Source organism: Watersipora subatra, chromosome 8 (assembly GCF_963576615.1).
Source record: "Watersipora subatra chromosome 8, tzWatSuba1.1, whole genome shotgun sequence".
In the NCBI taxonomy this organism is placed as follows: Eukaryota; Metazoa; Bryozoa; class Gymnolaemata; order Cheilostomatida; family Watersiporidae; genus Watersipora; species Watersipora subatra.
The window spans coordinates 3,635,077-3,646,465 of record NC_088715.1 but is presented as its reverse complement, the minus strand read 5'-3'; the positions used below and the strand labels follow the sequence as shown (position 1 = coordinate 3,646,465).

The following is an 11,389-nucleotide window of genomic DNA, read 5'->3' as shown; positions in this document are numbered from 1 at the left end:
GATATTAATAGTCACAATTGTAAAATATCTCAAATTCGGTTTTGCATTTGGATTTTGAGTATGAAAACTACACTGCACAGCTTTGCCTGCTGTCCCATCTTATTGGCCGAGTAAAACAATGTGATAACGATGAAAGAGTTTGTCATTTTATATTAGGGGTGACAAAATATTAATCAAAAACTAGAAAAAAAATGCCGTTGTTCGGGTAATTATATTCAACTTTAGGCATATACTACGACCTTTACTAATTTTAAAATTACTAAAATTAGGTAATTTGAAATGTTTTATTTTGCATGGATCTATTATTTTGGTTAGGTATCACCTCTACATTGTAGAAATTCAAGGTTTGCTATTGTGAACCGCGGGGCCTACTGACTGAATGAGCAGATGAAACGATAACAGCGAGTCGCGTTTTCCAAAACCTAACAAGGCAACGCGACCGCCCCCGCAAAAGGTGTGTTTGCTCTGAAACCCAGGCTAGCACAATCCTAACAGAGCTCCATCATTAAACCCCGCCCATATGATAGCCGTCGGCTATCCTTGGGGCTGTATATCATTGATAATACTTATATACGTACTTAATACTTATTATATAACTTATAATACTTATAAACATTAGTTTATAAGTATTAAACTCGAAAACCGCGAATGTTTCTAATTTCTTATTTTTGCAAAGGATAGATCTCGCCAGTGTACTCCACAAAATGTATGAACAAGTTGATCAGTCTACTCTTTCAACCTACACTCGAAAGTTAACGCGGAAAGTATAACTAGAGGCAAACCTTTCGGTGTTTGTGGAACCTATTTCGACGTTGCATGATATTTATCTACCTGCCATGTTGGGTCACTAAACCTATTGCGTGGCATTTAGATAGAAGGAGATGTATTTGAATGGCGGCCAACAGCATTGCGTTTGTTCTGAGTTCCCGCATAGGCTAATCACTAGCATTGCTATTATACATCATAAATCTCCATGTTTTTTTATGAACAGATGAACTCCTCATGTCTCATCACTTGGCGCTTGCATCGCGAGTGTTTCTGTCTCCATAATTAGTTTTTTACTCTTCCAACATCAAAACTCATAGCCAAAAAACAAAGTACTAAGATTATATTGTTATAAATACAAGTAATTTTGAAATGCTGCCAGTTAACGTTAAAGCTGATACTTACTTAACTTACTTCACGTAACGCAAGCGTTACGTGAAGTAAGTTAAGCGTCACGTAAATGTGTTAGTGCATATTCGCATTGACAGTCTTAGGCAAGGGAAATTTGCGTCGAGTACATGACCTTGAACTTAACATAAACTTAATCTTGGAAATAGCATGGGCTGTTTCCTGCCTTCTGAAGCCGCGGTTACAAGTAGGCGACAAGAAGATTGTATCACACGAGATATCAAGTCTGACATTCAGCTCAGCAGCCAGGCACACAACAATCTGCACCACTCAACCACCTTGATCTAGTCTGTAATACTAGATCTACTGTGGAATAATTGTGTGGATAATTATTACACATGATGGTCTCTTATGGCGCACCAGGGTAATAGAAGTTGACATAAATCATGAATGTTTGAACTAGTCATGTCATGCGAATACAATATTATTCGATTATTAATAATAATAATACAATTATTGTTATTGTTACACTATTATTTATTATTATAAATTAACATTTTAGCAATCCTTGACAACGGCAAGTAATGTCACACCACACAAATACCAGAGTAAATATCCAATCATATGTCAACAGCTAAAATTTTCTGATAGTCTAGCATTAAACGAACATACCTTAACTGCCCAAGTTTGAATCTGTTGTAGATCAACCAAATGCTGTTTACTTTCCTGTGTTGAATCATCTCCACAAACACTGGGTGCTGTTAGATCATCGAGTAAACGCGCTTCTCTATCTCTATCAGAAAGAAATGGCTCTTTGCTAAAAGAAAGTACACAAGACAGTTTTAGACGTGTTTTAACATCTGAAAAGTTAGAGTTGCAACTCATGGACCTTATTAAATATAAAATACAAAAGAAACAATTCTATGAGATTCAAAAGTTTCACGGTTTCATAGAGAATTTGTAAAAAATCCTTTACACTTTCATTATCTGATAGTCAGTCTGACCTACTGACTCTTGATGCTCTATGGAACACCATTTTGTTTCACAGAATATAAAACAAATTACAACCTCGAACTACTCAACCTTTATGTTGTATCTTCTTAACATATTAATAAACAATATAACAACGTAACCACAATGAATTGAAATACTCGGTTAAGGATGTCGTCAATATAGTCTACTATAAGAGAAATTAATATTCTACAAAAGACTCGGTTAAGAATGTCAATATGGTCTTCTTCTACCTGCTCTACTGTATATAATGTATAACAACTTTTACCCACTCTACTGTATATGATCTCTAACAACTTCTACCTACTCTACTGTATACAATGTATAACAGCTTCTACCTACTATACTGTATATGATGTATAACAACTTCTACCTACTCTACTGTATATGATGTATAACAACTTCTACTTACTCTACTGTATATGATGTATAACAACTTCTACCTACTCTACTGTATATGATGTATAACAACTTCTACCTACTCTACTGTATATGATGTATAACAGCTTCTACCTACTCTACTATATATGATGTATAACAACTTCTACCTACTCTACTGTATATGATGTATAACAGCTTCTACCTACTCTACTATATATGATGTATAACAACTTCTACCTATTCTACTGTATATGATGTATTTTGTTACTACTAAAGATTTTCATAGAGTAGACTGTGAACATAGACTTGATTACAGTCTTACTTTCAAGCAGATCAACTTTATCGAAATAGAATAGGTTAAAACTAAAAAAAGAGGGAAGAGAGAAGGGGAAAAGAGAGAAGGGGAAGAGAGAGAAGACAGAAGAGAGAGAGAGAGTGAGAAAGAAAAAAAAAGAGGAGAAAGAAGAGAGAAAAAAGAAGAGAAGAAAAAGGAGGGGGTGGAGTGGAGGAGAAAGAGAAGAGATAGCGAAGAGAGAGAGAGGAGAGAGTCTGTAAGAGTGAGAAAGAGAGTGTAGGAAAAAGAGGTTATCGTATGACAAGGTTTACTTTATCTCTTTTTTATTCTCTATTTTATAATAGAAGAGGTTTAACAGTAAATTAGCTAATCTCCTATTACGCTGACCTCTAAAGAGCTACCTAAAAATGAAAAATTATATATAAAAGGTTATATCGCTTCTATTTATTATGGCAGTTCTATAAAGATTCAATGTCAAGCGACGACATTCTAGAAACTTTATAACAGCCTCTAGAGGTTGGTAGCTTTATTATATTCTAGAAAAAACTTTATATAAATTGCTGAATATATATATAAACCTAACAAACACTCTAAACTTACATTGTCTCAGCGTATCTTTTCAGTTTCACTAGGAGGCGCCTGAACGTAAGATGTTCGAAAAGGAGTTTTCCTCCCGCTGCCTCCTTCTGGTGGTGCAATGCCAGAATGGCACTTCGGATAGCTTCTTCGAAGTTACCACAGTCTCTGTGAAACTGCCCAGAGATCCTTAAAAATATTACTGATATTGACATATAGACAATATCAGTATTATATGATTCATACTTGTAGGCCATTTTGTTTCTAGCTCTGAGGTCAGCATTAAACTCACTATTATAATTGTTCATGTTACGAATGACAGCAGGAATGTTGAAAACAGCCTGATGCGCGGTAAACTTAAATTTAATGAAACAAAGAATGATTTTTGAGTTTTGGCAAAATGTGAAGACGACCCAATTTCTCAAACCTTTACATTCATATAAACTTGACACTTGTAAAAATTTTGTTTTGTTACATAATTTTAGGACATAAAAAATTGATCATTAAAAGTTCAGAAATTCTGGAGAATGTATTTTTACATGAAGTTTTTAGAAAAGTGTATTTTTAAGGCAATCTTATGAGAAACCTGGCTAGCAGGAGTTGTTAAGTGGGAGGGTGGATCGACATCAGACGCCTTTCCTGACATCCTGTAGCTTTGTTTGAATACTTGACCTGCTATTTACCAACCCAAAGCTTCACCCTGACTCCTTACAAACGATCTTACACAAAATTTCTGTACAATTTAGGAGAAAATATCATCAATTTTCCATTATTTGTGTTCCATTATTGTGTGGTGTGATCTGACAATGAGGATGTTTTAAGATTAAAATCGATAGAACTTCATCACAATTAAAATGCTCAGAAAAAAATTACTTCATTGCGATAGTCAATATTGACTATTGCGTGCAAGTTGCAGTGTGCACTTTTTAAAAAACAAAAGACACCAAAATTATACGTTTTTTCAATTTTGATCTTTAAACAACCTGGCAGTCAGACCACCAAAGACATTCTCACATCAATAGAAAAATACCGATACTTTTTGGCAAAATCGACTAAAAAATTTGGTGTAACTTCATCTTCAAGGTTTCAAGGGTAAAGACAGTGATAGTAGCTGGTACCTGTGAGCCCTGCTTAGTTCCTGGTGGTGCGCACACTGGGGGTTTAGTGATCTGTTTTTTCGAATGAAGCCCCGCACATTGAAGTCTTTGTACTTAGAGTCAATAATGCTCATGATCTCTGCTATAATCTGGCTCCCACTTTCTATATTATCTTCCTCCCTAAGTTGGTGCAATTTTGCTATATTCAAGAGACAAGAAGGGATCAGTTTTTGACATATAATTTGACATAATAATGACATAGAAGGAAGTTTTTGTGGACATATAATTTACATGCCAGTTATGCAGGGCAAAGATATCTCGGTAGTGGTCCACAACAGCTTTGAAAAATTTAAAAAATTACTTTTAAGAAATTTCTTTATTATACAAAGATGACATAGCTGATAGATAATATATAGGTGATATAGATGATACCAAGCTGGAAATTGATCAACGCTAGTGGAATATTAGAAACAGTTCAATTTTTCGGCATAATTTTCTAACCATAATCGGCCGTTAAACAAGGAACTACTATTAACCTGATACAGTTATTAATTATTTCTACGGTATTGCTTTCAGAGTTTTAACGAAAAAAATGAAAACCTTTGTGAAGTTGGAAACTGGACTATTATATGAACAGGAATAACGAAAGAATTAATTGTTATTGATGTAACCGAGTCATTATTAGTATGATTTTGAGAGCATTTTCTACTGATCACTTGCTATTATTGGGTTTGTAAAATTTAAAGAATGTTAAAGTGGCAGTCAAATGGAGGTGGCGTTCAATTAGAGGTTTCACGGTATATCTATATGATAGATGATGTTTGTAGAAGTTAGACAAGGTTAGCTTTGGGTATACCCAGCTCTACATAATCTACCGCTTTTACCTCCATAGAAGCTAATGAAAGTCGAGCTTCCTACTACTTTGTGTCAGTTCTGTAGCAGAGGATCTACAGAATTGACAGACCATGTGGTACCGCCTATAGCTAAACCAAAAATTACACATAACAATTCATTTGCAATCTTGAAATGCTACTCGTATTTCCAACCTTACGAATCAGTATCAAATTTAAATCACAAACAGACTGACAGTTTGAGGATAAAGGCTAAAAATAACATTAACCAATTATTAAAAAGCTACCAAATTTGTTTTTTAGCCGATTAAAGGACCCATTTTCTGGTAGAACGTTTCAAAGCAAACCTAATTTACACAATTTCTACACAGAATAAAACAGCAGAAAACTCGATGAGTATTCCAAGTGCACGAAACTCTTATTTGTTAGCATTATGAAACTAGTTTTGTTAAAGCTTGAGAGATGTGACAACTCTAACTTTAACCAAACTAGTTCCATATTATTTGGAAAATGGGCCTTTCTGAATTCTGCCAGGTCACTCTATTAAGGGGCCAGACTAGCATATAAGCACACTTGCACCTGCCCCACTATGAGTAACATCTTCGTAGATCACGCAACAACTAATCAAGTCTTTCAAAAAATTGTCAGGCTTACCTTTGGCAAGAAGCTTGGATTGAAGCGCAGAAACCTTGAAGTAGGTGTCTGTGTTCAGGTTGTATTTAACAATACCCTTCTCCATGAGGAAGGTGGGTTGTGGCAAAGGGCCATTGGTGCTACTCGACGTTCCAGCAGTCTGTTGGGCTGGCCGTGACACAGTTGATCTGTCTCCTGGCGTGTTGGTTTGCGCCGTTGTCACAACGAAACTGGGTGAAGTAGCTGCATTGACATCGGTAGTCGCCGGTGACAAACCGGCTGCCTGCGGCGGCATCAATGAAGCTGGATTTGGCGCATGAACCGGGGCTGGTATGCCTCTATCAAGGTTTGGTTCTAAACTGGCAGCTTCGGGGAAGGTTTTGAGCTCGAGTTCTAAAACAAAATCTTTAATAAAAATCAAGGAATGAGTAACCTTAAGACAGCTGAACAAAATGTTAATCGTTTCACTCAAATTAACTGAGGATTAGCTAATGTGTGCTTGCTTTCGTGCACCAGCCAATGATATGTAAGTACAGTGCACCCTCGAGATACGATTACCCTGATATACGATTTTTCACCTTACGAAGTCAAACATTGTGATATCTTCACCTCGCCATATGAATTTTATTTCACCATACGATTTTGAAAAAGGTTTCACCCAAGTTAAAATTTGGTGGTCGGTGTGCTCATAACACACGTCGAAATAAAAAAGACACCGAAACATAGTGTGCCGAAAACATTTTTAGAACGTTTAGAAGAAACACGATGATCAACTTCTCTCATGTCAGCATTCCGCGTGGAAAATTTCGTGTAAAATACACAAGTGAGAGAATATACTCATTTGTGGCGTTATTATATCTTTTACCATAAACTTTTAAGTCAGCATACGTATATAACTACAAGTATCTACATTTAATTTGTTAGCTATAGATCCTGAGACCGATACAAACGTTACAAAACGAAGGAAAAATGATTTTTATGTCAACAAAGTTGGATGTCGTAAATAAGAAGGCACCCATATTATTAACATTGTCAAGGAATATGATCGCAACCAATCAGCATTTGCAATTATTATTAAAACAAGAAGTCCATTAAAGCAAGCACAAGAAAGAGCTTCCGACTGAAGATTTGAATGAGCTAGGTCATGCACGCAATCAGAATTCAAATGGAGCAATAATTTAGGAAAGGCTAGGAAATAGAAGATACAGAAAACCCCACATTGGCAGAAGTACTTCAAGTGTTTAATTTACTGATGTGGACTGGTACATCAAAACAATGCATGTATAATATAATATATTATTTATCTCTTGTGTAGCATGTTTTTCATATTTTATTTGTTTCCTTTTGATTTTATGTTTGATTTTCTTGTTTAACCATGTCTTTGCAGGTGGGTTTGTTATCTCCTACGTGAATACAATACATCATATGTATGTAACTCATATAACTAGCTACTCAAGATAGTTGATGCATTCACATTTCTTTCTGAAACTTGTTAAAGCCCTTTCCTCTAGGGTATAAATACGTACAAACTTTGTATGTATAGTTACATTGATTCTTGTGTACATTTCATACAAGAAAAACTACTGTGCACCTTCTCTGGATCCTTCTACAAGCTTTAGCTAGCTAGCAGTTTTTTGCATTGCACTAGCATTTTTTTCTTTTAAACCAGAAGAAAAATTGGACAGGACTAGACAACCTTCTTTAGTCTGCTAAAAATTTCATTTTATTACGTATTAAATTAATCTTCAAGTGTACAGCAACATAATTAGCATTGATACATTTTTGCCTCCTCTCTGCTTTATTCGCTACAATATACCAGCTAAAGTCACGTTACTCCAAAGGTATGTACGTCCTGTGTAGTAAATAAAATTCCATTTTTCTTTTCGGTAGCCATTAAATGGTCAGGTGTGTGAGAGGCCGCTTTCGATAACTGCATCGCTCGGCCTTTCTTATTGAATTCTGGTTAAAAAAGGTTTCAACCAGACACACTAAATTTTACAAGGAAAGTGAAGACAGAAACTTATGAAGGATAAAAATACATTATAACAGTGGAAATTCATTAAAATAGTTCAAAATACATACTAAAACTTGGTTTTAATGGTGAGTTTGGCAAGCTAAACTTATTTGAATTGAATTCAACGTTTATGTTATGCGTACCTTTTGAAGGTAAGAACTTGTTACCGTTCGATCTGCATTTGGTACACAGATTACAATTTTACAGTATTGCAGATTTTAATCACTAGGTACACTTAATACAATGCAGCTAATGTAGGTAACTATAGTTACTAAAGTTAACATACTATTTTGTTACTAATTTTCATTATGTACAGCATTTTTATAATATTTTGGACGATTTTTACCTTTTTTTCGTTGTATAATTACAATGGTTTCTATACCCAGACATATGATTTTTTCGCCATACGATGCTCGCCTTGGAACGGATTAACATCGTATCTCGATGGTGCACTGTACTAGAAAAGCACTAACATGGAGCACCAAGTGCCAATCTAATCTATCTTCTATCTATACATATAAATATTAAAGCTTGTCTGTCATTGTCTGTCATTTCCTGTCTGTCTAGCTATAGCTGATTAAAACCTTGAAATAAAAAGCGTGTTTCGTACCGGATTTATACTTGAGAAAATTGCAACTGCGAGTTTGTACTGTAAACCTGCTCATCTAACCAAAACGCTACGCCGTTCTCACCACTCCTTTAGCTCTTCTTATAAACTGTATATCCGTTCCGCGATTGCAAACGCTAACTTATTAATTAATACAGTGCGCCCTCAGGTTACGCCCCTGTTACGCCCCTTGTTATACGCCCCTGCACAGCTCATATCTAAAGGTATCACTGTATTTATTATAACAGCTCATATCTCAAGGTATTACTGTATTTATTATAACAGCTCATATCTCAATGTATCACTGTATTTATTATAACAGCTCATATCTCAAGGTATCACTGTATTTATTATAACAGCTCATATCTCAAGGTATTACTGTATTTATTATAACAGCTCATATCTCAAGGTATTACTGTATTTATTATAACAGTTTGTATCTCAAGGTATCACTGTATTTATTATAACAGCTCATATCTCAAGGTATTACTGTATTTATTATAACAGCTCATATCTCAAGGTATTACTGTATTTATTATAACAGTTTGTATCTCAAGGTATCACTGTATTTATTATAACAGCTCATATCTCAAGGTATCACTGTATTTATTATAACAGCTCATATCTCAAGGTATCACAGTATTTATTATAACAGCTCATATCTCAAGGTATCACAGTATTTATTATAACAGCTCATATCTCAAGGTAATACTGTTTTTATTATAACAGCTCGTATCTCAAGGTATCACAGTATTTATTATAACAGCTCATATCTCAAGGTATTACTGTAATTATTATAACAGCTCGTATCTCAAGGTATTACTGTATTTATTATAACAGCTCATATCTTAAGGTATTACTCTATTTATTATAACAGCTCATATCTCAAGGTATTACTGTATTTATTATAACAGTTAATATCTCAAGGTATTACTGTATTTATTATAACAGCTCATATCTAAAGGTATCACTGTGTTTATTATAACAGTTAATACCTCAAGGTATTACAGTATTTATTATAACAGCTCATATCTAAAGGTATCACTGAATTTATTAAAACAGCTCATATCTCAAGGTATTACTGTATTTATTATAACAGCTCGTATCTCAAGGTATCACTGTATTTATTATAACAGCTCATATCTAAAGGTATCACTATATTTATTATAACTTCTCATATCTCAAGGTATTACTGTATTTATTATATCAGCTCACATCTAAAGGTATCACTGTATTTATTATAACAGCTCATATCTCAAGGTATCACTGTATTTATTATAACAGCTCATATCTCAAGGTATCACTGTATTAATTATAACAGCTCATATCTCAAGGTATCACTGTATTTATTATATCAGCTCATATCTAAAGGTATCACTGTATTTATTATATCAGCTCATATCTAAAGGTATCACTGTATTTATTATAACAGCTCATATCTCAAGGTATCACAGTATTTATTATAACAGCTCATATCTCAAGGTATCACTGTATTTATTATAACAGCTCATATGTCCAGGTATCACTGTATTTATTATAACAGCTCATATCTCAAGGTATCACTATATTTATTATAACAGCTCATATCTCAAGGTATCACTGTATTTACTATAACAGCTCATATCTCAAGGTATCACTGTATTTATTATAACAGCTCATATGTCCAGGTATCACTGTATTTATTATAACAGCTCATATCCCAAGGTATCACTGTATTTATTATAACAGCTCATATCTCCAGGTATCACTGTATTTATTATAACAGCTCATATCCCAAGGTGTCACTGTATTTATTATAACAGCTCATATCTCGAGGTATCACTGTATTTATTATAACAGCTCATATCCCAAGGTATCACTGTATTTATTATAACAGCTCATATCTCAAGGTATCACTATATTTATTATAACAGCTCATATCTCAAGGTATCACTGTATTTACTATAACAGCTCATATCTCAAGGTATCACTGTATTTATTATAACAGCTCATATGTCCAGGTATCACTGTATTTATTATAACAGCTCATATCCCAAGGTATCACTGTATTTATTATAACAGCTCATATCTCCAGGTATCACTGTATTTATTATAACAGCTCATATCCCAAGGTGTCACTGTATTTATTATAACAGCTCATATCTCGAGGTATCACTGTATTTATTATAACAGCTCATATCTTAAGGTATCACTGTATTTATTATAACAGCTCATATCTCAAGGTATCACTGTATTTATTATAACAGCTCATATCTCAAGGTATTACTGTATTTATTATAACAGCTTATATCTCAAGGTATCACTGTATTTATTATAACAGCTCATATCTCAAGGTATTACTGTATTTATTATAACAGCTCATATCTCCAGGTATCACTGTATTTATTATAACAGCTCATATCCCAAGGTGTCACTGTATTTATTATAACAGCTCATATCTCAAGGTATCACTGTATTTACTATAACAGCTCATATCTCAAGGTATCACTGTATTTATTATAACAGCTCATATGTCCAGGTATCACTGTATTTATTATAACAGCTCATATCCCAAGGTATCACTGTATTTATTATAACAGCTCATATCTCCAGGTGTCACTGTATTTATTATAACAGCTCATATCCCAAGGTGTCACTGTATTTATTATAACAGCTCATATCTCGAGGTATCACTGTATTTATTATAACAGCTCATATCTTAAGGTATCACTGTATTTATTATAACAGCTCATATCTCAAGGTATCACTGTATTTATTATAACAGCTCATATCTCAAGGTATTACTGTATTTATTATAACAGCTTATATCTC

The 11,389-nt window shown here is 34.1% G+C and overlaps 1 protein-coding gene across 1 annotated transcript in view; it reads right to left on the bottom strand.

Moving 5' to 3' along the window:
* LOC137401619 (uncharacterized) overlaps positions 1-11,389 on the bottom strand; it is a 34,383-nt gene that overhangs the window by 3,486 nt on the left and 19,508 nt on the right. The window contains exons 8-11 of the mRNA XM_068088055.1: positions 5,979-6,350; positions 4,495-4,672; positions 3,401-3,565; positions 1,786-1,930 (exon numbers count right to left, since the gene is read on the bottom strand). Coding sequence (XP_067944156.1) covers positions 1,786-1,930; positions 3,401-3,565; positions 4,495-4,672; positions 5,979-6,350 — 860 coding nt within the window. The remainder of the gene's footprint in view (positions 1-1,785; positions 1,931-3,400; positions 3,566-4,494; positions 4,673-5,978; positions 6,351-11,389) is intronic.